Source organism: Lathamus discolor, chromosome 4, assembly GCF_037157495.1.
Source record: "Lathamus discolor isolate bLatDis1 chromosome 4, bLatDis1.hap1, whole genome shotgun sequence".
Lineage (NCBI taxonomy): Eukaryota > Metazoa > Chordata > Aves > Psittaciformes > Psittacidae > Lathamus > Lathamus discolor.
The window spans coordinates 48856630-48882997 of NC_088887.1; the positions used below are offsets into that span (position 1 = coordinate 48856630).

The window sequence follows — 26368 nt, forward strand, 5'->3', positions numbered from 1 at the left end:
AATTTTCTGTTAATTACCTGCCCTTAGCCAAACCCAACTAAAATTTTGTGGTTCCCCTTAGGTGATGAGACATGCACTACGTCACACCTTGAAGACAGGAAGAGCAAAATAGTAATGCTTAGAAAATACCCTGCTGTCTCCTGCACAGCATGGCAAAAGCTCACAAATTTGAAAACTGTAAACATATTCCAACTCACATTTATTCACGTTACTGCTTTCACATTGATGTGATGCAATATACTGCTCATTTCAGATGAGGCCACAAACATGCCCCAGTAAACTCTTGATATCTTTTATACCATGAATTAATACTGTACTCAGAACATTAATAAATACTTGAAAAGTCTGTAAATGACCTACATTAAACTCCTTTGTAAAAGTATTTACCTTATTTAAATGTATTTATTTTGGTGTCAAAATATATTATACCATGAACTTCTGGATGCAGTTTTTCTGACAAATTCGTGCACCTGGTACGGTCCTTGTCACTGTTGCTGTAAGTCTGCCTGAGTTTGGGATTGAGCAGAAAGTGATGAAGAACCTGCAGAACCAAGCTAGATTTGATCTTAAGATGCTCACTTTCCTCTTATTAGAAGCAGTATATCTTGAAGCAGCGCAGCACTTCTCAGGGAGCTCCTGTAGTCTGGTGCTCAGTGATCTGCTGCTCTGGAGATGGCCCAGTCCAAGATGAAATGTTGGAAGTTTCAACCTAAGCACAGGATGAAATGTTGGATGCTTCAAGCTCCTCTTCAAGTCTGCACACATCAGACTTCCTTGTATGCACGTGTGTGTGTGTGTATGCATGTGTGCATGTGTCTGCTACTCACCATCCCCACAGGGCAAAACCAAGCAGCTAATGCTAAGTACATGATGCGGCCATCCCTGACTGTGCCCTTTAGACACAGCCTTCGTGGCAGACATGGTTGCCGTTGATAAGGCTGAAAGTAGCCAGGGAATGGTTGGTGCTCTTGAGGGAGGTCATTCGCGTGGTACTCCTGGCCATGCTCTGGGACCGGATGAGGAGGTGAGCTCTGCAGCAGAGCAGCTGGTTGTTGAACTGTTTCCTGAAGCTCTTGCTGAGCAAGTAGAGAGCAAATGGGTTGACACAAGAGTTAGTGAATGCCAGGATCCGAGCGCAGATGCTGGCAATGAAATGCAGCATTGAGGTGTCTACCTCTGAGTAGTGGTATGACCGATATAAATAGATGATGTGAGTAGGGAGCCAGCAGAAGGCAAAGAGGCACACGAAGACCAGTACTGTCCTGGCCAGACGCTTACGGGATTCAATCTGGAAGAAGAAAGAGAAATGCAGATTAGCAGCTACTCCTAGCTCAGACTAGTAGCTAACTACTTCTGCCAGTGCTGAAGCTTTGGGGTTAGAGCACAGCAGGCAAAACGGCCAGAGCAGGGCAACATGGTCTGCAGGTGAACACACAGTCAAGATCCCTCCTTGTATCACCTCAACCCCTTGCCCTAAAAACAAATAATTCTGAAAATTTACTACATGAGAAGTAGCATTTCCTTTCCAGATTAGAGATACAATTCCAGTGGCTTGTGACTTCGTAAAATCCCAGCTCCAGCAACAAAAGTGTGGACATCTCCTGCCATCTTGCACTCTTACCAGTTTGATGCCAGTGTCAGCAATAGCTGCCCAGAGCCTAGAGAGGGATCTCAGGAAAGCACCTGAAGAGCAGCACAAAAGAATTCCAGCCACGCCAGCCAACAAGTTGACTTCACTGGGGAAACAACTTAAACACCTTAAGTAAATGCATGGGGAATAAACAAGAGTAGTTAGACACACACACATGCCTGCAGAGCTACGATCTCATTTGCATCACAAACACATGGTCTTCCCTGGCAAGTGCTCCAGCCACACTGTCCAAGTCACAGAAGACAAAGTCACAGACTGGGAGGCAGAAAAACCTTCCACTACAGAAGATAAGGTTCAAGACCATATAAGGAACCTGAAGGTGAACAACTCCATGGGAGCTTATGAGATCCATCTGTAGGCCCTGAGGGTTGATAGAAGTGAATGAAGTGGCTAAGCCACTAGACATCATATTTGAGAAGTCAGTATTGAAGTGCCCGCTACTAAAAAGCAGAAACATAACCACCATTTTGGAAAAGGGAAAAGGGAAGATGCAGAGAACTACAGGACAGTCAGTCTCATCTCGGTGCCTGGTAAGGTTATGGAGCAGATCTCACTGGAAAATATGTTAAGGCACATGGACAATAAGGAGGTGACTGGTGACAGCCAGTAAGTCTCAACAAAATGCAAATAATGCCTGACAAATTTGCTGGTTTTCTACAAGGTTATGGTTTTGGTGGATAAAGGCAGAGCAACTCATGTCATCTACCTGGACTTGTGCAAGGTATTTGACACTGTCACATGTGACATCCTTGTCTCTAAACTGGAGAGACCCGATTTTGACCACTCAGTGGATAAGGAATTGGCTGGATAGCTGTACTCAGAGAATTGTGGGCAATGGCTCAATGTACAAGTGGGGACCAGTGATGAATGACACTCCTCAGGGACTGTTGAGACAGGCACTGTTCAAATTCTTTCTCAGCCGCATGGACAGTGGGATTGAGTGCACCCTCAGCACATTTGCTAATGAGATCAAGCTATGTGATGCAGTTAACTTGCTGGAAGGAAGGGATGCCATCCAGAGGGTCCTTGACACACTTGAGAGGTGGGCTGATGCCAACCTCATGGAGTTCAACAAGGCCAAGTGCAAGGTCCTGCACATGGGTTGGTGAATCCCAAGCACAAATACAGGCTGGGTGGGGAATGGATTGAGAGCACCCCTGAGTAGAAAGACTTGGGGATGCTGATTGATGAGAAGCTCAATATGATTCAGCAATGTGTGCTTGCATCCCAGTAAGTCAACCATATGTTGTGATATGGAGTGTGAACAGCAGGTTAGGGGAGGTGATTATCCCCCTCTCCTCTACTCTTGTGAGATCTCACCTGAAGTAGTGTGTCCAACATAAGCATGTGGACCTGTTGGTGCAAGTCCAGAAGAGGCCATGAAGATGATCAGGAGGCTGCAACAGCTCTCCTATTAAGACACACTGAGACAGTTGAGGTTGTTCAGCCTGCAGAATTAAAAACTCTGGGGAGACCCTAAAGCAGCCTTCCAGTACCTAAAGGAACCTACAAGAAATCTGGAGAGAGACTTTTTATAATGACATGTAGGGATAGGACAAGGGGGAGTGGTTTTAAACTTCAAGAAAGTAGATTTAGATTAGATATTAGGAAGAAGTTCTTCACTATGAATGTGGTGAGATATTGGAAAAGTTTGCTCGGAGAAGTTGTGGCTGCGACATCCCTGGCAGTGGTTCAAGGCCATATTGATGGGCTTTGAGAAATCTGGTCTAATAGAAGGTGTCCCTGCCCATGGCAGACGGGTTGGAACTGAATGATCTTTCAGGTGCCTTCCAATCGTAAACATTCTATGATTCTGTGATCTGCATTAATTATCCACATATAATATCGATATACATATCTTTTCTGTATTAACTTATTATTATTACTATTACTGTTATTAATTATGGTTGAGGGGTCTGGGATCTTTCACAGAGCCCAGAGGCAGGACTTTCTGCCTTGGGGCCATGTGGTGTATGTACACAAAAGTGCTGTCAACAGCTCATGGCCCTGACAGACCAAATACAGTGCTTGGAGGCTGAAGGAGCCAGAGAAATGGAGAGAGGAAATTCTGTACTTGGAGAAACACAGAGGCAGTGGTGATGTGCACCCCTCAGCTGAAAGAGCTGGGGCCATGAGAAGACAAATGTAGGTGGTGAATAGATGGATGACTACCTCTCTTAGCATAATCTGAGCTTTTTCAGGGAAAGGTGCTTTTACAACATCAGCTAGCATACAGTATAACCTTCACACAGACAAGCCACACTTTTGTTTTACTTATGTGTACAGGTTTGGAGTCAATCCAAACATATTGCTCAACCGAGGGGAACTGAGGTAACCAGTACCTTGTCCTTTGTCCACCAGTGCTGCACACTGAAATAACAATGCCACTGAAAAACACACTTTTCTTCCTAATGAGCACAAGAGCAGTGGCAGAGGTTGCCCAAAAGGAGAGGACAGGAAGAGTTGTCCAGAAAGACCTGATAAAATACACTGCCCCCTGGGAGAGGTTGTGCAGCCACATGTTTGCAGGTATGGAAAGTGTAACACCAGTGACTTTTTAGGGTTTCATAATGTTTTTCCCTTTGGTAATCTCTGCACCTCTTCCCAGGCACTCCAATGGAATTGGTTGCATCCCATTTCCTGTGTTTGATTAGAACCTGAATGGACTGAAACTGCCCCTAAAGCCAGCCTGGCTGCCCTTGCTTCTGCCCTGACACAACTGTGGTGCCTGGCCAAGAGTATGGGACAACTCCCCATTCTCACTCCTCTTTCAAGCTGCATGGATAAGCATTTTACACAGGCTGATCTTTCCTCAGGACAGCTGCAAGCAGGGAATAGGCAGGAGAGACCTGAGAAGCCCATTTTGACTTTATTTTGTGCCCCTTTAATGGCACTGACTGAAAATCAGACATGGAGCTTAGGAAGGATTGACATATACCAAATGATAATGTCTCTAGAGAACAGCCTGAAAATTAAATCCTTTGAGAAAGGGTTCTCCTTGTCTGAACCATATATTCTTTTTAAATATATCCTTAATTTGATATAGGGCCATTGAGGCCACATCTGCACTATAAAGAAAGGAAGCAACGCAATAAAGAAATCAATACCGGTTATCTCGGAGACCTATAGCTCATGAATGCACTGCAGGGTAGGAATGATGGACTGACAGTATCAGACTGCAGCCTGGCCTTTCATTTTCTTTGGAGCTCTCTCCCCAAAACCAAAGGGGGAAAAGGCTGCTTTTACTACTCACTTTATTGTCACTAATCAAGACAGTCATCAAATCACCAGAAAAATGGCCTGCAAGGGAGAAAGTGTTACACACATTCAGAAGGGAAAAAGAATAAGGATTTTGGGGATCAGACATCATTTAATGGGAAGAAAACACAAGTTTACAGCCCTACTGTTTCACCTTAGCACCTGAAGGTTGCATGAGATGATAGCGATAGGTCATCCTAAGGTGAAGATGTCAGCTGCATGTAATTATATGAATAATTGTTCAGCTGAAGAATGGCTTGTGTCAGTTTAGCTTAGGCTGAAGCACACCTTAGTTGAAAGGAAGAAGTAAGGTAAATAAGGTAAATAAGTTTTTTAGAAACAAGTTACTGTGCTGTTACCTTCTTAATTGGACAGCCTAAGGCTCAGATGCATTCACATTTAAGCACCGACCTGAAATACCCAGTTGCTGATACAGAATTTGGAGTTCCCCATGGAGACTTTTCTTTTTCTCTCCAGTTGCGTAGAACAGGAGCAGGTAAGAGGAAGCAGTCTCCAGCTGAAAGGCTGGAGATAGGCTTGCCAAATCCTGGCTAATTCCCTTCACTTGGTTCAGGACTTGCACATTTCCAGCCACACATTTTCAACCAGGGCATGAAACCCATTTGGAATACATGCGTCCCAGCTGAGCAATCCCAATCATGAGCTCTGCAGTGGGATGGCTTGGGAAGTTTTATAAAAAAGACCCCACTTATGAATGACAGTAACAGAAGTAACTCTGCTTTCAAAGGTACAGAGGGACGGTTAAAAGACGGCATTATTCCAGAGCAAATGGCCTGTTTATATGAATCAAACACTAAGGTGAAACCTGAGGCTACCAGTTATTGGATCAGAAGACTAACCAGTCTGGCTTGTAACAGAGGGCATATAACAGGTGGGTAGGTTATTCTGTTCAACACCACTCCCCTCCAGAGAACCTAAAAAATGAGGCACTTTTAAAAAGACAATTATAATGACCAACTAGTTTAAAGGAAGAAGCCAGGACTCTTCTCTTTTCCTGAGATTGAGCACCTCAAAAATCAAACCATCCGCAAGGCAGGTAACTTCAGCGCATCTGTGAGGACCCCACGCTATGCTGTTCCATCCTCCCTCCTTGAGACCATGTGCCCACCACTGTCCTCCTATGGTCTCCACTTCCTCAGTCCCTCTCCAGTCTGTACTGGTTTCTCAACGTGGCACAGCACCAGTAGATGAGATCTGGAGCCAAGGTGAGTGCAGCAGGCGTTGCTGCTGTTGTGGAGCAGTCACACACCTCCCTGACTGACCAGGGCTCCTGGCCAGGGCAGGACGCTTGGAGAAGGGGCTTCCCCTACTTTCACTCCCCCATTGTTGTGTTCTATTCACTTTTCAGTCCAGAGAATTGACTGACAGAGCCAGCTTTTCCCTCTGTGCGAAGAGGTTCTGCTTCATGGCACAAGGCTTTATCTAGGGTCCTCTCTCTAACAAAGCAACTTTGAGAAGTTTTGATTTTCTGTTGTGTCACCCATCAGCTTCAATCTCCAGGCATTGTACCCAGCTCTGCCTCATTCCTTGCATCCTAGTCAATACCTTCCCAGGCTTTGGCATGGGTCTCCTGCTGCGTTTGCCATGGTAACCACCCTGCCAAAGTCTCTGAACTTAGAAACTGGAGAAGCTGCTTTAACTGTTTTACCCCTGTGTCATGTCTTGTTTCAACCATTTTAATCCTTTTACCCCACCTAATCAGACACAGTCTATCACAGTAAAAATTTCCCTGCATTCCCTCTTTACTCCCAGATTCAGAGGGAATGTGGATTTTTGAAGAAAGTTAAGTACCTGTTTCCTCACGTGCATGTTGCCTTCCACAGGGATGTTGTAAGCGCTCCGGATTAAATTCTTAGCAATGAAATAATAATATACTGAAATGACAGACAGAGGAATGATATAAAAGATGAGAAATGATGCCATTGAGTGAATTTTGGGATGCAGTCCATCTGAATGTGGGTAAGGAGCACAGCTGATGAAGGTTTTATTAGTTCCTTTGTCATGGAAAGGGTGCAGATCTGAAAACACTGCTTCAGGGATGGCAAGCAACATGGATACAATCCAGATTATAGCAGCTCGCACACAAATATTCATCAGCGCATGGGATGCTTGGATCTCCATTGGCCTTACTATAGCTTTATACCTAAAAATGAAAAAAAAAAAAAAAAATTATTGGTCTCAACACTCAGGCATTGTATTCTTGCTTCTTCCTTCCATTTAGAAAAAACAAACAAGACAAAAGAAACAAAATCCTTTTTTACTCAAGGCAGTGAAGCTCTTTTTCTGGTGTTTTAAATGTTGATGTTTTCAATAGTCGTCTCATTTTAAAGCAGAGCCACCTACCATGGGTCCAATCAGTTTCATGTGTTTAAATTCTGAGTTCATTAAATTTGTAATTGACAGAACAAAGCACAGTGCTGCCTGACATTAATATGTATGTGTCCAAATAGGATTAAGATAGGAAGCGCAGTCATAGACTTCAGAAGTATATATCAGTTTACACCCCTTCACAGAATGGCGTAGAAGGAAAGTGGATTGAGATTTTTCACACATGAGCTGGGAGTACACTGGCCTCCTGTGAGCCAATCTTACCTTTTCTCAAGCTGAAAAATGCATGTTCCCATTTTTAATTGCTATTTGGTGGTGTAGTTGGCAATTAAGAGTTGTCCATAACTCAATGAACTCCAGCTAAGTAGCCAGAGCTGGTAACTGACTTTATTGAAGGAAAAAACATTGTTGCTTTCTATACCAGATATGTAGAAGACATTTCTTGATTTGCAATTTTGTCTTTCATTATTTCAGCCTTTCAGAAAATTGTACTTTAGAATCCAAGAAAATGAAAGAATCAAACTTCTTTGAATCCAATGTGTGAAATGAGAGGACTGTAAAACAGAAAAGTTTCCTATCTGCTGGAGCCCTGCTCTGGCAGGAGCCTACTCTCCAAGTGAATCACGATTCACAAATGCATTTAAGGAACACAGCAGAGGAAAAAAGATAATTTGGAAGGAATATTTACAGGTTTCATAAATTAGTATTTAGGGTCATTGTCATAACAATTACAAAGTGTTGTTTTTCTTCTTTCAGGATCACACCATGCATCACTCATTTTGTTCCCCCTTTGTCACTGTCAGCTTCCTGGGGATTGATGGGTGCCTGGGTCCTAAGCTGTCCCAGCCCACTTTTGGCATGGCAGGTACATTCCTATGTGTCTGCTCTGGAGTCCATTTCTAAGCTCTTATCAGGATCCTGGCTGTTTCAGACAAATTGGGCACTGGTCAGGAGCACAGGTAGTGAGCATAACACACTGCCTGAGTCCAGGCAGCATGCAGCAGGGTCCATCTCCCTGGCAGCCCAAGCCCATGCTCTGGGATACTCTGTGTACATGATTGATTCCCCGCATACTATAGTCTACCTTATCATAAAGCTCAACATTTGAGAGAGGAGTCTATCAGTCCTGCACTGTTTTAATTGGGTAATTACCTTATTTGCAGGATAAGCATGTATTCAACTTCTAATTATAAGCAATAACCTGCCCAGCATACCTACTCATTCCTTCTATGTATGTATACATGTATTTGTCTACATCCCTGTCTGTGTACTTTATATGCATACACATATTTATATACATATATTTGATACATATTCGTGTATATACATGTATAAGTAAGTACATGCATAGATTTCAATTTATTTACATTTATTTTTATAAAGATATATCTGACCATCTCATCATTTGCAGATGTTTCTTCATACGGGTTTCTTGTGTAGGTGATTGTTCCTTTAATGGACTGCAAACACCTTGCTCAGTACTTTTCTGGACTTACTCCTCAAGCTCTCCAGCTCCCCTTTATTCTAGCTGTACAGCTGCAGCAGCCAGACACAGTAGTTTTAAGGCTTGCTTAGCACCTCTTTAACTTGCACTCTCAAACTGGGGATTCAGTGGTGTCATACTACAAAGCACAATTTTCTGGTGAAGATCATAATCTCAGGTGAAGAAAATCACAGCACTTAAATATGATGTTATGACTACTGCAGTAATAAAATGGAAGAGCCAGGCAAATTACTAAAACAGTGTACTGAAATAGCTAGTTTATAGTTTGATTCACCAGATATAGAGTATTGACAGAAACAATAGCTAACTGAACATCCTCAGTAAGCCATAAGGCAGATAAATATAAAAAGAAATTAATCACATATCAATGTATTCATAAATTTAGTTAATTCAAAGATATTTCTGCAGATGATATTTGTATGCTTATCAACATGGTATATTAGCATAATTATTTCAGGGATTTTCTCATATAATATAGCCACCTGAGAGAATATTTTCCAGTATTAATTTCTAGTAACATAAATGAGTTGAAGAAAAGAGAGAAAGAGGGTTCCTGTTTTATTTTTATTAACATTAATAGAGTAGGTAGTCAGAAAATGAATCCATTTCAAGTTATTAGCATATTTTAATTAGAGATGGCATTTTCAAACAATATAATTTTGAAAGAACATAATTAGAAATAGCTAGGAATGCTGGCACTGATTATTAGGTGTTTTGTTTATTTTGAAAGCCTCCTACAGCAGATAGAAAAGATCTGAGAAAGGTTTTGCTTGCAAGGGGCTCAGTGTAGACCTGAAGCATGAGGTTGAAAGCACAAAAAGATAAAACAGAAAAAAAAACCCTAGGAAATAGGTTTTGAAAATGTAAGTTCACAGATGTAGGAACACAGGTAGATGTATTCTTGAAAGTCTGGCAATTGAATCAAATTATTTTTCTGATTGTTTGAGTTGCTTCTTTGATGATGAGCTTACTTATTTAGAAATCTTCAGTAATCTATGTTATTCTATTAATGCTCATCCTATATTATGTTATCCTATTAATGCCTAGTTGGCCAGTATTGATCTGGTGTGAATCTCCATTTCCAGCCACCTTGCTGGTGGTTCGATGGGTTTCTGCCCAGCTAAGTAGGTCTACTGTCTGGGGACAGCAGCTGCAGTGGCTGCTATGTTTAAGGGCACAGGGGACATGCAAAAGTGATTGCACCCCCAGGCTGGGTTTGGGCTGGGATACTACTGGGAGATTTGTCTGCGGTCAGAGAGTGAAAAAGTTGCATGTCCTGACTGTTTTTTCTGAGTGGGGCTCAGAAACTCTCACTCCTTTACTTTCCCACACCACTTTCCTGATAGGATCAACCCTGGATTTTATAATTTACTTGGTATTTCTTAAGAACCTCATCTGCTAGATTTGAGCAGCAGCTGGCCCTGTTTTTCAACATCTGTATTTCCAGCTTGTATGTAAAATATTATTTCAAGCTTCCCACTTTAATTATTTATTATTATAAATATTATTTCAAGTTTTGTCCTCTGCAACTTCTTTTTCAGTAAGTTGGCCTGAGGCACATAACTTTCACATATTTAACATCCAGGATTTGAATAATCCAATCCACTTTGAAGGGGACACTGATGAATATGTCTATATACCTCAGTGGAGCCATGGACCTAGGTGGCCAGCTGAGTGAACCCTCATGGTAAGATCTGACAACAGTGTTAAACTCATTCAGTAGCACAGGCTCTGATGGTATGTGTCACTGCATGCTCAGTTTGTCTGCAGTAGATCTGGACATGGCTCTGGATTTATCACCTCCTCCTATTCTCACATTCAATCTCTGTTTATTGTTTTATATCACTCTTTTTTCCAGTCAGATTCCTTTCCCAGCCCACACTTAAAGATTGTTTTTTTTCAAGATTAAAAACAGAGGCATGATTCATGTCCTACAACAAAGGCCAAAACTTTGAAAGAAAAATGTGCCTTCTGAAGATTCAATTGAATAAAAAATGATACAATCAAGAACTTGTGTCAACTCCAATTTCTCTCCAGTTGTTAAAGAATGCAGATGAAAATGACTGGATTGCCAATCCAACTGGAAATATAGAAAAGACGCTGACCTTTGCTACAGTTCAGTGTTTGAACTTCTCTGTTCCCACTGTGCTTGTGAAGCAGCAACCTGACTTGTGCACAGCAGCTCCCGATGACCTTCTCTCCAGGATGGATGCCAGTGATCTCTGTGTCTCACAGTCTCATTCAAAGAAGCCCACACAAAGAAATTACACTTGGGGCTATTTTAAGTGCAATTAATATAATGACAGTTCATGAGGCACTGGGAGGATTCACCCTATAGGGTAATCCTCCCCTACGCCAACTTAAGTGACTCCACTGCTATCTGTCTTCTCCAGGTCAGTCTCCAGGTCTCCAAGAGAGCCTGGTGAAAGGGTTGCTTCAAACCAGAATGCCAGAATTCACTAATATATAATACATGGTAACTTCTTAACATAATCTCCAAAATTCACTGGGGTTGGGTAGGAGCCCACAGAGTGCACAGCTCTCCATTGAATCCTGGAAAATATTTTATACAGGTCTCTTAGGATCTCAATCTTGTTCAATGAATAATTCTTTCTCATGACCAAACCTACTGAAATGACCAAAAACCGCTAAAATGTGACACACACCTAAGGTTTTCCTGTGGTAAATACTTTTCCCACTGAAGTTAATATGCTAGGGAAACTGGAAAACTCTCATTATCCTTGTGTTAATAATAGTGTAGCGATAACACTACCTAATGTACTCTAAAACTTTACTATGCAAACACTGGTTAATACCAAACACTTAGCCCCAAAGCTGAAACTTCAAATATAAACAGAGAAGTAGCTTTAGCATGAAAAAGACAGTTACAGGTATGCTTTCCAAACACACAGTTCAAAATAAGGCCCCAAACTGATGTCAAATTTTCCTAGGTGCAGCTTCTCTGCTAGTGCAAAATATTTTATCAGTCTTTGTGCTACTCCACTGAGCCAAGAAAATACACACCAGCTGAAGTTTAAACAGGCTTTGCCTTCAAAGACATACTGCGTACATGTTCCTAAGCACAGAGGTAGCAAGGGTTGCAAATTTGCTTTCCTAAGGTTGCTGCTTCATTGCATCCCTAGCACTTGTTTCTTGTCACCTTCAGCCACTTATTTGTGCCTGCTACAACAGCCACAAAAAATAAGTTAAAACAGCTAAAGCATGTGAGGAAAATCAGACAGTTCCCTTGGATTTTAAATTAATTTAGCTCTATATGGATTACTGCCTATTTGGGGGGGGGGGTTTAGGGATGTAACTTTATGCTCTGTGGGAAAGCTGGTGCTGTAGTCAGCCTTCACGTGCTTTCCTCTTTCATGATTGCTGTTCCCCCTTCCGTTTTGCCAGCAATCAAAACTAATGTAATGGCTCATACGACAGCCTTCATTGTACATCTAGTAGATACGGGTTGCAAAAAAAGAGGCAAGCTTAAGGTGGGAAATAACACCTTCTGCAGTGTCTTTACAAGTGGTAGGTCAGCAGATAATAATTTCAGCCAAAATAATTTGTGTTCGCTGTAATAATTGCAGTTGCTGCTGGTGGCAATAGGAAAGAAACATCCCTCCCTCATGGCAGTGAATGTAGCTGCTCATACAGGTAGGTGGATATCAGAAATGCTCCTCCTGTCTGAATATGACAGCAAATATTGTATAGCAGCTATGTGCCAGCCACTATATCCCTCTCATCTATTGAACCTGACTTAAAAAGGTACATTAAGTTGCTTCCATAACTCTCCCTTCCTTACTTTTTCAGCTTTCGGAGTGCAGCAAGAGAAAATGGCAGAAAGAGGTTTTGCCACAGAGTACGTCTTTTGTTTATCATAGTTCTTCCAAGCACACCTACGTCACTGCTGCTGAACCTCACACTTGCAAGAAATATACGAAGAGAAAAAAAAATCCTCCCCATCCTTCCTGCAAGGAAATGGGACACTTCCCCTCCAAAACGAGTTTGCAGAAGTACTTCAGTTTCAAGGGAAGTTTCCTCCAAATAATATCATCCATTCCTATGTCCTATACTGTTTGCATAAAAAGATCCTGGGCCTCACTCCTGAATTTGTATAATGGTTTGAAAAAACAAGTGCTCTAAAACCTGCTCAAACAAAATTTCGGAAGGCTTGCCTGCCCTTGGTTCACTACCAGCCCCACTGTTCAGACTGCATGAGGCTGGTGGAAAGATTCGCCACATTGCTGCTTTCTGGTTTTCTCTCTGATGTGAGAAATCCACTTACAAACTTTTGAATCTGTTTAAACTGAGCTCGATTGTGAAATTTTGGGCTAATGTGAACCTGAAACTGAAATGAAAAAAAAAAAAAAAAAAAAAAAGAAGCAGGGATTAGTTGGAATGAACTGATGTCTTACAAAAATAGTCATGTAATATTTCTGTGAAGTGAAAAGTCAGTTCTTCCCAGCTCTAGAAAATGAGTTCCTGAAATTGCCATGACTTCCTGCTGTAATGATGAATGAACTGCCTCTCTGTCAGCACGTCCCCATATTTCTTCTGTTCCCACCTGTAACCAAAAGAGGGAGAAAAGGTGTGCAATTCACACTTCCTCAGATCCCCAGTCATCTGTTCCCATTTGTAAGCTTTATGCGTGCACATTGATCTTGTCTTGGCTGATGAATAGACTGAACAAAAATCTTTTCATTAGAACTTTGTAATTATGTTCTACTAGTATCACATTATTGTTTTGCCCTGGACTGGCTTGACTGCCATGCAAAAGAAGCCTCAAGCAACAGAGAAAAAGTTGATGCTGTGCAAAAGCTACATAAATGAAGCATGTGGAGCTTTGTTGAGTGTGTAGCTCCACGTGGAAAGCAAAGAAAAAGTCTTACTAAATATCTGAAGACATTTATGAGAAATGCGGTGTCCCAAACTTTCCTTATTGTTTCCACCAAGAATGTCATGAATATTTATAGCTCTGAAGACAATTCAGTAAATCCAGAAAATTGCTAGACTGTCTAACCCATCAACACATTCTGACAATCTATTCTGGGTCTATCTGCTTTCTGCATACTTAGTTGAGATTATCATTATTATGTGTAATTCTTGAGTGAACATCTGTTATTAAAATCTTTACTTTAGTGAATTGCATATGGGCACAAAGACATCTCTAATGGGCTAGTCTTACATACATTGGCAGGTACTGCCTACTTTATCTCTCTTTTAATTAATTAGCATTTAAACGGAAAGAAAAAGGAAGCATTGAAGGAAGTTCTAATTTTTGAAGCATGTGTTCAAATTTCAGACTGTATACCTGCATACTGCTAAATCATTCTGGAATACGGACAAATGGTATTTCAGCCAAGAATTACTAAGGTCAAAATTGAGACAATATTTTAGAGGCCATTGAACTGCACTATGCACTGGGGAAGGAGAGCTCAGGTAGTAACTATTTCATAGTTAAGGTGATATTCCTAATCATGACAATCCAGAGCACAAAATATTTTGGAAATTATCTATACATATGGACAACAATTGATGTAAGGGTTACTTCAGAAAGCAGTGGAAGTTCCACTCACCATGTTTTCCTTATTAGAAAGACCCCCTTTCCACCCTTTATTCTCTGTAGGTGATCAAAAGCAAGTCTCTGAATGAAACTCTGATCCCAAGTCAAAGATTTCAGTGGGGCCAGCCCTGTAGTTTGTTGCAGTCCTTGCAAATGGATGTGCTTGCTCATGCAATGGGGAACAAGATCACATGCCGGTGGAGCAGCTTTCTGGTACTAGGACTGCAATGTGGTGTGCACCCAGAGCGGAGCTGGGAGGGCTAGGGGTAGCACCTGGTCCATGAGGAAAGGCAAGGAGCAAGCCTTTCCATACGAGGCTTTGCTGTCTCAGCCCAAGTCTTCAGGGTTGTCCATGGCAATGGAACAGTCCCTCTGCATGCTGGAGGACTGAACTCTTACCAGGGCAGCTAAAGCTAAGGTCTCAGACACAGATCCCTCATCTCACTAGAGAATCAGCCTTATTTCTTCTGAAAGCATCACTTTTAGTGCATAAAACCAACATCACTGGTTAACCTAAACACGTGGCATAATTGCTGGATATCTCACAGAGCCAGTTATAGAAATTCATTGGAGTTTCTAAAAATGGTAGTTTCTCAACCCAAAACACCCTGCCTGTGATGTGCAATAAATCAATACAGTACCTTGTTCTGACAGAAAGTTCATCATTGACCTAAAAATTAGCAGTTTCATAATCTATAATAGTTGTATTGTGCTTATCTTAATTTTGTGGAAAAACAATACATATATATGTGTGTGTGTGTATACATATATATATGTATGGAGCTTCAGCTTTAAGTTAAAAGCAGCTGTCAGATCAACGGGCTGGGGATATCAACATAACCGGGGCAGTGCTAAATATACATTAGTAGCTGACACCCAGCCTTCTCCCTTGTCTCTCCCCCCTTTCCCTAAATAAACTGTTCAGGGCAAAAAGCTGCCCTGAACAAGAGAAAATGAGGAATCATGCTGAAACCTCAAAGAAGTAATAAAAAAAAAATCAATATATAACAGATGGGAAAAAAACCCAAAGTAAATGACAGCAAATATCAGAGTTTGAAAATGTCAGTGACTGATAAGGGAAGGTGGAGGGGACAACAAATTATCAAAGGTTGCTGTGCAACAGATAAACATACATTTTTAAATACATCAGAAACAAAAAAAAAAACAGTATGTCAGGCTTACACATAAATGGTGAAGATATGAACAAAGTGAAAAGCAATGACTATTTATTTGTCTTCAAGACCAAACATGAAGGGGGTATCTAGACCATGCATGCAGTATTATAGATGTAGCAGAAAATTCATCAGCTGTGTTGATGAAGAAGAAGTGAGCCAACATCTACTAACACAAAACACTTTCACACCATCAGAACTGAATAATTTACACCTAGGATTATTAAAGGAACCGCCTGAGCAACAACTGGTATTAATTTCATTTACAAATCTTGAAAAAGTAGAGAAATTCCCCAGAAGTGCAGAACTGGCTCTAAAGCTGTGAAGTTCAGAAAACTGGAAGGTGTGACCACAAAACCTGCCAGTATTTGGGCTGCCCAAGGGCAGTTGTAGACAGAATAATGGAGAGGTTAATCTTACTAACAAATGATAATTAATATATTGTCACAATATTGTACCTCATGTAAAATGATGTGGGCCACGCTGGTGTGCAAGGGAGGCACAGCCTGCATGGGCATGGGCACGGGTGACTATGCGTATAAATATGCACGTATGCCAGGGCACGTGTGGTCTTCCCTCCCCTATCCACTCCCATGCATCTCCCACAGAACAGAAGTTAAAATTAGCAGTCCTGGACTGGGAAGGGGGGCCATTCCAGACGGGTACCCTGAGCCCCGTGCCCTCCCCTCCAGGTCCTCAAACACGCTGGTAAAATGTAGCAGTGCGTTAAGCCATTTCTAGCTTGGTCCTTCGAAGCTGCAATGTTATTTACTGCTTATATCAGCTGCCTTGGGCAGCCTATAAGACCTTTGCTGGGAAAGTTTGCAGATGACACAGTAGCTGACCAGACCAAAAAGATTGTAGAGTCATTGGGGAAAATGGCTGTAGTCTGACAGAAGCCATTTTTACTCAGCCAGGTGTGAAACGGTGTATCTAGGACCCAAATGAGTAGATGATGTGATCTTTCAAGGAAAGAGGAGACCAAGAGAAGACATTGGAGCATCACCTCTGCACCTGACAAAATGAGACATCCTGTGCCATTCTCACCACGTCATGGCTTTAGTGTAATCAGTACCTGAGCTAGTTAGTATAAAGCTAAGTCAGTTATATGATGCTTAAGTCCTTTCTGTGGCTTCAGTAAACATAGGTGGTGTAAGTGATCACCTTTACATGGACTTTCAAATGCATGTTCAGGTCAAACAACCTAGTGCTATTCTTGACTGCTCTTATCATAGAATAACAGAATGTCTTGAGTTGGACTGGATCTTAAAAATCATCTAGTTCCAATCCCCTGCCACAGGCAAGGACACCTTCCACTAGACCAACTTGCTTAAATCCCTGTCCAACCTGGCCTTGAACACTGTCAAGGGTGGGGCAGCCACAGCTTTGCTGGACAACCTATTCCAGTACCTCACCACCCTCAGAATGAAGAATTTCTTCCTTATATCCAGCTAAAGCCTACCCTCTTTCACTTTAAAACCGTTGCCCCTTGTCCTGTCACTACAAGCATTGGTAAAAAGTCTCTCTTGGTCATTCTTATAATCTGCTTTAAGTATTGAAAGGCCATAATAAGGTCTCTCTGGAGCCTTCTCTTCTTCAGGCTGAACAACCCCAACCTACTCAGCCTTTTAGCTATGCTGTTAGATTATTATGCAGTGGTCAGAGGTCAGACAATTTTCAACCTGAAATATAAGCTCTAAGCAGTGATGATAACAGGATGCCAGAGACACATGACGGGGACAGGGTGATGTGTGTGCCTTTAGTGTGAATACTTGCAAAGTTGCCTAGTGTCACTGAAAAGATCTGTTTAAAACCAAATCCTATGAGATACTCAGCAGCCTCTGTGCACAGGCAAGAAACACTGCTGAATTGGATGGCTAGAGCAATTAGTGGTATTCCAGCATCTGCATTTCTGGTTTTCCTAGGTCATTTGACATCTGAATCTCATGCTTCAGAGCTGTCTGCAGGTCCTCTGAGTGTGTTGTGGTACTGTTTCCTGTCCTGCCTTCCCTCACAGCTGCAGAGACTGGCCATAGCTGGAGGGCAGGCAAGTACAAGATGGGCAGAGCTCTGAGCGCATTTCTCCCTTTGATGCTCTACAGTCTTCTGCAGTCTGGTTAAGTTAATCTGATCCAACTGACATCAGGAAGGGAGTTTTCTGCAAGGGACTCCAACTTTCTGCTTTTCTCTTTTTTTCTCTCAATAGCAATTGGCTTGCTGCTAGGACACCTTCTTGGCATCCTTAGCTCTGTGAGGTCACATGCAGCAGGCAGTGATGGGGGGAATTGAAGAGTCTGCTATGAGCAGGAACTTGGCCATGATTTCATGGCCCACGGTATCCTACATGGTATGGGGTCAGGTGGGCATATGGGCACAGAACTGATGAGAAAGAAAGTGAGAACACTTTGCAGGGCTAGCAGTGGAGTTTCTTTTCAAAATAAAAGGAAAACAGGTATCGCAAGGGTTGTCCATGAGCAAAGCATCTACTGTATGTTTCACACCACATACCAGACAGGCTGTGCTTGCTTCTCCTTTCTTCATTTCAACTCCATTCTACTTTCTTAGCCAGGCTGTTGATCACATCTGAGCACTAATTAGTAAATACATGAACCAACGGGACCACCATGCAGATGTTGATGTGCCAGCCCACCATGTTCAGCCTGACACAGAGCTGACAAATTCTCTGCAGCCAGTTGCTCTCCTTATTAACAGTGTCTGCAGCACCTTGTACCATGAGACCATGACAACTGATGGGGGCTTTCAGGTTTTACTGAAATGTAAACAATAGTTAATCCAACTTTTCTCCCTTTCGATTGCTTAAATATTGACAGTCTCCAGCACATTAGCACTGACTCTAACCTCAGATTTGCACATTGGTCCCACCGCTATAAACGGGAGCTCTAATGTTCCTGGTTATAGAAGCTCCACGTATTATGTTTTGGCCATCTGCTCTGGCTAATCAAGATATTCAGAAAGTTTGTGCTGTTTGATCTGTTTCTTACGGTACAGATGATGCAGGGGCTGAGGAAACGAGAGCTAAAACCATGAGTGTTTAGAGTGTTTATCTTATATTGACACAGTGGCCAGCAGCACAGGATCTAAGACTATACATCAGCTGAAAGGGATACGTGTATCTCTCTCTGCAAGTACCCTGTGCAATCAGTACAGGAGAAGCAGTGGCATGGACACCCTGCCAGCAGCAGGGAATGAGGATAGGCTGCCCAGTGCCTCAGAGAAAAGGAAGTCTTTTGGCTGTGGTCCAAAGTCCCTCCAGTTTTCTTCCCTGGCTTGGAAGGGCTGGTGCTCTGGCTGGGATCATGTTAGTGGATCCAAAACGTACATGTGGGGGTACCATTCTGCTGATTCGCATTGACTGGCCTAGAGGCTGTCTTAGTTCAGAGAGTGGCTTTCTCAGCCACCCTCTCAAAACATTCCTGAGGCTGTACAGTAAATTACAGCATGAGTAAATTGCTCCAAAATAGTGCCTTAGTGACCTGAAGGGATTTTATGAATTCTGTGACTAGGCTGCCCAGAATAAACTTTGGACTTGACACTTTACTGATGGTATTAAAAAAAAGTATCACTCAGTAAATCAACTCAATGGAAATCCAGTTTGGCCTTCCATAGCTTCATTTCAGAGTGGTATGCTTCCCTTATTCCTCTTGTTGAAACATAACCTAGTTGTTGTAAAATAAAACAAAATAATTGACAAGTAGATATTACTCTTCCTCTGGTATCGCATGTAATAATAATAGGGGCTGGAGACAGCCAAATCACTGAAGAGATGAGTCCACCAAACAAGGTTTTTTTGCATATTTAAAAACATCTTTCTAGAAATTCTGGGTTTGTTTCTTTCCTTCCACCACTATTTTTTGGGAGAGAGGGTTGTTTGAAGCTTTACTTTCTTAGATAAACAGTCATGTGAGTCCAGAGGAATGTCAGAAGCTGTGGCTGTGACCCACTCCAAGGGACACAGCATAGCTGGATCCCTGCATCCATCCCTGCACTCAAGCATTAAGGTCAACATTTCCAAAGTTAACATCCTCATTTTAGGTCTCCCACATAACTGCAATTCCTTCTGCCTGCAGCTGGTCTTACCAAGTAAGCCACCTAACCTCATGTGTAATGTCACCCCATGCATCTCTCTACACTTTCTCTCTTTCAGCACAGGACAGGAGGCAGCTTCTGCTGGCAAGTATTGCTGCAGTTTTCCAGCACTAAAATCCAGATAATCCAAGGTGTTTAAAGTAAAGATGCTGCTTGTAACCTCCACTTACACTTTACGCTTACTCTGCTGTGTGCTTGTAAAACCAGAATTACTTCAGGAATGTTTCACTGGATGAGCACTTGGGCATTTTGATTTTTTTACTGTGTCAGCAAAACAGTGGGGCTTATGATCAGTGCTTGACAGCTTGGGTAATTCAAATGCAAATGTATAAGCCCTGTCAGTCAAGGGAGAAACAGGCAATTAAATAAAGACATCTCCCATGACAAGGGCAATTAAACGGTCTGCTTTTCCTCTTACTGTGCAAAGATTTTCCTTTATTTCCTGTCACTTGCTGAGCCAGCTTTGGCTTTTACACCTAGGCTAGCAGCCGAGGTGTCACCGCTCCCACAGGTACTCTTATCCCCTTTCCCCTTACACCAAGGAGGAGGAGGGCACGCCAGCAGGCAAACACAAACTCTTTCTTTGCTGGGATGAGCTGAGCAACAGCTGAAGAAATCCACTGCCTTGACAGAACAGAGCAGCACGGCAGACAGATGTCCTTCCCCTGCCAACCTCATTTACAGTCCTTCTAAAACACACAAACACACACCCATCAGCTGCTTGTTTCCTTGCTCTTGTAAACTCAGTCCTCCTGTCTTATCACTCATGGAAGGTGGCCTTAAGCACATCACAGGCCTTAACCCTCTCCTGGCTGCTCTGCAAATTTGTCAAGCTTGCAGAAAATGGGTCTTGCTGACAGCTCCCACTGCTTCTGTGAATGCAGCTAGACAGATACAAGTACCATGCAGCCAGGGGAAGAGTCCCACAGAAAATACATTTCTAATATTAACTCTTCTTTTGCTCTTTCTTGCATATTTTCAAACAATTTAATTTTGGTGTGTTGCAATCTAATGATTGAACACAGAGCCAACCTAGGCACCTGGGAATTCTTTGGCTATGCCCTACCTAACCAAATCTGTGCAGGCATGCTCATCTGCATCTACATGCATGCAGAGCACCTTGCAGGCTTGGAGGCTCCCACTGCAGGAAAAGCTGAGATCAGCAGTTTGTCCCTCGTCTTCTCCTTGAGAAAAGCTTGTAAGTAAGCAGCCAATCCCTCTGGACAGCCACTAGGTCTTAGAGAGTAAAACCACTGAGCAGCTTTAGGTGCTCTGTGTTGGATGCTGACACTTAGCTGAGTATTTGCAGTCACCAGCAGATGATGGATTCAATATTATTAGTCCTGCCTAACACCTGGGAAAGTGGAAATGGGAGGAATAAAAGTATAACACTGGAAAGTATACTGCTGTAACCATAATGTGGACTGTGCAAAAATCTATTAAAACTGGGCCTTTTGTTTTCAGAAGGTGATCCAAAGCAACAGATCTGTACAACTGTCATAGCACGTAGCATACGTGCCTCACTGCTCTCTCACATACTGTGTTTGTCCATCACACTTACCCACTACCTTTAATCTTGTGGTCACATCTTTGGAAATTACCCTGTTGTATCACACACCAATGCTTTCTTTACACAGAAGATTTCTGACCCCTGCAGTGCAAGGTCTCTAGTCATTACCACGATACCTTCAGTAGTGCCAACAGTTGTTCCCATTCACTTTTGGTAATAGAAGGATACTGGAACTGAAGGGGCTTTATCATTATTTTTTGCAGAAGATGAATTATAGGCAAAAGGTCTGTGGTGCACTGACAAGTCTCCCTTTTCTTGGAGACAGTGCCCCGTGTCTGCTATTCATAGCAGGTAGTTTAGGAGTTTTTCTCTCCCATGGTCTGTGGCTTCAAAACATGAGAACAGGAACATTCACAGGCTTTATGTGAGCATCTCAGGTAGGATTCACATCACTGAACATTAGCCATCTCAAATATGGGCATCTAATCTGTGCTAAACAGCAAGGCTTCCTCTATTTCTAAGGAGGGATATAGGTATCCTCATATGGTGGTTTATCCTCTCTCCTCTCGAGGTATCTCTTTCCATGCTCTAGGAGACACTTTGCTGACTATCCTATTGTCTTCTTACCTCAGACAACAAAGGCCAAGTGAGATGGGCCCCGTCTGAGCTGTGTTACCTGCTGAACTCCCAAGTCATCATGTTACCCTGTTCTCACCACCATGCCTCTGTCTTCTGCAGGTATTTCACTGCAGGGCTGAGCTGCCGCTCATCTGCTGTACAACTCTACATCTAACCTTGGATATGGTTGTTTAAGACAACAGCCAGTGCCGGGCTCAGCATCTCTCTAACCCAGAGGCCACAGCAGCGTGTGAAGGGCTGCTGGTCCCTTCACAGACTCAGGCAGGCATCACCATGCTGGTCACAGTCAACTTGCATCCTGGAAGATTTCCCTGTACATTTTAAGTCCACTTCCCTAATGACACAATTAATACCGGGGCCTAGAGTTCACAGTGACAGTTTGAAAACATAAAAAGATAGGCTAACTGACTGAGCTGACAAAATATGGACTGTATTATTTTGTAACAAAATTATCCCAGCACTGCAGTTAATATACCAAACCAGAAACTTCAGCAAGCATAATAGATAAGAGCCATTTGTGGTTTGGTGCACAGCATTTAAGATTCATAGATCTAATAAAGGTAAAAGTTTCATTATTATTTCCTTCTGCAATGGACAGAAGAGGGCAAAATGATACATGGAAAATGGGGACATAAAGTCTTCTCCCACATGCATGTCTGTCTCCCTTGTAGCCAAGTGGCTTTGAGAAGTGTGGTAATATTTGATCACCAGTGCAGCACAATGGTCAGCAGGATCCAGATAAAGCTGAAGTTCAGAATTTAGTCACCAAACCTGAAGCTTGCCACAGCTGCTATTTTCTGTTCTCTTCACTCACTTCAGGCAAAAAACTGCACTGATGTGCTGCTCAGTAAAAGCATTTGCAATGTTTACTTTATGTGGCACGTGATCAGAAAGCAACAAATCTCTCTAATTTAATCTTCTTTATGATGCATTTTTCTTTCCCTGACACCCCTTAAAACAATTTATATTACAGCTTTGTAAAGATGAGTTTCCTGGAGAAATACTTACTATTTTCCTAACATTTTCTTCGAGCCGTCAAGGGGGGAACCAGCCACCACATGAAACTTGGGAATAAAAGTGTAGGTAGCCCTTTACTAGGGCATTTGTGCAGTTTTCGTATTTTCTCAACATTTTTAGAGCAAATTGCTTGAAGACTTTTGCCCACATATAGGTCTGTTTATCATTTGCTACTGGGGCAGAGAGTGCTATTTTCATAAGTACCCTGACGTGGAGAAATTACTAAGCATATTGACTAGCCTGTCTCTGAAACATTATGGAGTCTGCTTTTATTAAGACCACATACTGTATATTGAAATATGTGTATGGACTACCTTGGAAATTGAACAATATAATCTGATGTTTTATAGTAGCTTAGGAGGAGAGATACAGAGTGGCATGCAAGGAACTACTTAAAGCAAACCCAGTTTCATTTCTTAGTGATCAAGAAATACGAACCCCAGCTCCTTTTTAGGCAAAACAAAACTGAAATAAGTTTTCTTTTTTGAAATCCTAGTATTTCCATGAGACTTTGTAACTTTAGCATGATTAGAATGTATTCCTTAATCTCTTTCTGAAGCACCCAAATCAGAAACAAAATATCCTAAATTCTATGATGTACATAGGAGTTTCTGTATAAAACAACAGTCTAATAAAAACAGTCTAATAAGTATTTAAAACCTTTCCAGAAAGGTAGACTTCATTCTTCTAAATAGCATTCAAATTAAAATTAAAATGTCTTTTGAATTTAAATCTGAATGCTCTGAGAGTTTTCTAAAGCCTCACAGAAATCTAAAATAGAGCTGGCTTATTAGAAGCAGCTCATTTGTTAAAGTCAAACTTAGTTTCACATATTCTAAAATAGCATAGCTACATGTTATTTTATCAAACAGTATTGGAAGACAAAGTTTCCTAACCAACAGCACAGATCAGTTTTGATTGGCTAAGGGCTCAATGGTTTAATCAAGGGAAATATACTGTCTATAGTGAACTGAGATTCCTGGCTGCAGGCATCCTCATTTGAATATTTTGAATATATTTCATGAAATATTGCCTCATGTAATTAGCCTTAAGGAAGCAAGCCACTAGAAAGAACTGATTCTAGCTGTGCTTTAAACTGCTGCTGCAGTACCTTCACACTTCATGAAATACGGTTCAATTATCTTTCTGGCAAATTTGAGCATGCTAGCTTTCAACAGAGCTTCGTTAATGGTATTTTCTCTCTCTGGTCTTTAGCTTGATTTGCTCTTGTTTTTCTTTTAATTAAGCTAGACTGTTAGCTAAACTGCACAAGCATTTAGTTCAGCCTAGAAAAAGTATTCTGTGTTCAGCCTGCATCCTCCTCAATTTGTATGCTTGTAACTATCAGAAATTAAATGAAGTTGTTCTTTTCCCTCATTAGGTTAAAAATATGATTGCTACCTGAAAATATGCATTTGTAATAATACATTTTATGGACTTGTCATTAGGCAGGCTTCTTTTCAAGCCACAGCAGCCAGCTTACCTGTCAGCTGAGAGAGCAGTGAGTGTAAAGACTGACACCCCTACAGAGGTGAGCTGTATGAAAGGGATAAGTTTGCACCCAGTTCTGCCGAACAGCCACTCATCAGCAAGGTACCTGCTGGCATCCACAGGCACACAAGTCACTAACAGCAGCAGGTCTCCCAGAGCCAGACTGGAGATGAACAAGTTAGGGACATTTCTCATAGATTTCACAGTACAAAAGATCTTAATCAAAGTGATATTGCCAATAAGGCCTATCAAAATAATGATCCCGTAGATCGTAGGGATGGCATAGAGGAATGCTGGGTAGAACCACTCATCACCGAGAAGGGAGAGGTTTGCACTCTGGTTGACAGAAAGGTTGTAGAGAATGAAGTTATCTGTTTCTAGGTCTAGCAGAAGGCAGTCTTCAGATGCCATTGTCCTATGTTGCTCTTCTCAGAAGACAGCTTTCTTTTTGGGAAATGATCAAATATATTTTTGGCGTTAATTTTGCTTCTGCTTGCTGGCTTTAAACGGTCAAAAGAGTCTAAAAGTCATATCACTTTGTGACAGATCTTGACAATGAACAAACCAAAAAGCACCTGCAGCTTGCACAACAGTACTGTTTCCATAAGGTGAAAGGAGAATGTCTTCTAGCATAGTCTGAATCCTGAAACTTGCCTCTTGTCTTGTCTCGCTGTCAGGTGTTCCTCAGCTCTGGAAGGCCATTTATCAAATTCAAAGACCAGTAAGTGGGAGGCATTTTCACAGTGGAGGCTTGCTAAATTCTCAGCTCCAGGTCTGCTGAGCAGAACCAAGTCCAAAACAAGGGAATTACAAAAAGCAAGAACTTTTGGTAGCTGTTGTCACGCTGCATTGCCAATCTCTCCCTCTATCAGCACCTGGGCTTGCCAGCTGGATTTAAAGTGAGGAAGAAGCAGGGTTCCGCTGACAGCTCGTATCCTATAGGCGGGATCTTGTGGACGTCAATTCTTCCCCTGCTTCCCAGGATGAGAGCAGGCTTACTGAAATGACTGCGGTAATTCCAGGCGAGCGCCGGAGAATGCCAGCCACCTACCGGAGAGTCTAATCACTGCCGGGGAGCAGGGGGATAGAAAACACACCAAAACCACCGTTAACTCTTTAGATGGTAAAAAAGGAAATAATAAGTAAAAAAATCTGCTCATTTATAGCTCCTGAGGTGAAGTTCACTGCTTCTCTCTCCCCCACCCCCCACCAATAAAAGAAAAAGAAAGGAAATAACTAGTTCATACTGTAAATAATGTGATCATAAAAGCAATCACACCTGCTTAAATAAGAGCACACGTACTTTACACTCAGGCTTACACTCTGGAATTCAATCGTTCCAATGAAAGAGAATAATTATATGGAGCCAAGTTCATCCCCCCCCTCAGGGCAAATTAACTAAGTAAAGCCAATTAAGATAAAATCATCATTATAGTTAAGGAAGGCAAATGAGTTTTAGCACTATGCACCTGCAGTTGACCAGGAAAGTCTGAACTCTGCACATCTTTTTTTTATGTTTTAGTTTGAGGGAAAGAATAACAAAAGGGACAAAATTTACCGTTCAATGTGATCATTTCTCCATATGAAGTACTCATCACACTGGCATCTATAGATAATGCATATTGAGATGCAGGAGAGAGAGACTTGCTTGCTTTTAACAGTTTGAAAATGTTCTTTCTTACTTAACATATAACTATTACTGATGCCTTACTTCTTTATAACAGGCTATTTACTATTATATACAAGGACTTTTCAGAGAAATACAGTTAATTTGTAAACAAGCCTGCAGAATTAAATAAAGCTGTAATTTACACCTCCCCTTGCAACTGCTCATGTTTGTAGACAAAATAATGTTTTACCAACTGCTAGAACTATTTGGAAGTGAGGGGGGAGATGATTCAAATCAGGCATTAAACTATGATCACTGGTTTCTAGATAAAGGAGGACATGATTTGGAAAAATCCCCAAGCGCTTGGGAGCCATGTCCAAGGGTGGGATTCCGAGAAGGAGGCTTCAGTAGCTGTTTTTCTGCCTCATTCTTGTGACCCAGGTCAGTGTTTTCAGCTGCTTCGCTGCTGTTCACTCTAAGTCAACAAAGGACTTATGT

General features: G+C 41.9%; 1 protein-coding gene across 1 annotated transcript; it reads right to left on the bottom strand.

The window, feature by feature from the left end:
* Positions 1–895: 895 nt before the first annotated feature.
* GRPR (gastrin releasing peptide receptor) lies at positions 896–24672 on the bottom strand. The gene is made up of 3 exons (XM_065675728.1): positions 24254–24672; positions 6722–7073; positions 896–1288 (listed from the first exon to the last, which is right to left on the bottom strand). Exons 1-3 carry the CDS (start codon positions 24670–24672, stop codon positions 896–898), a joined length of 1164 nt encoding a protein of 387 aa, XP_065531800.1.
* Positions 24673–26368: the final 1696 nt, after the last annotated feature.

Bases quoted from the DNA above. Each gene is read 5' to 3' on its own strand.
- GRPR (XM_065675728.1), bottom strand. From the start codon at position 24,672: ATGGCATCTGAAGACTGCCTTCTGCTAGACCTAGAAACAGATAACTTC. The intron at 7,074-24,253 runs GTAAGCTGGCTG...TTTCATTTTTAG, and splicing joins ACTGCTCTCTCAGCTGACAG to GTATAAAGCTATAGTAAGGC. The intron at 1,289-6,721 runs GTACTTAACTTT...TTCTTCTTCCAG, and splicing joins ACATGCACGTGAGGAAACAG to ATTGAATCCCGTAAGCGTCT.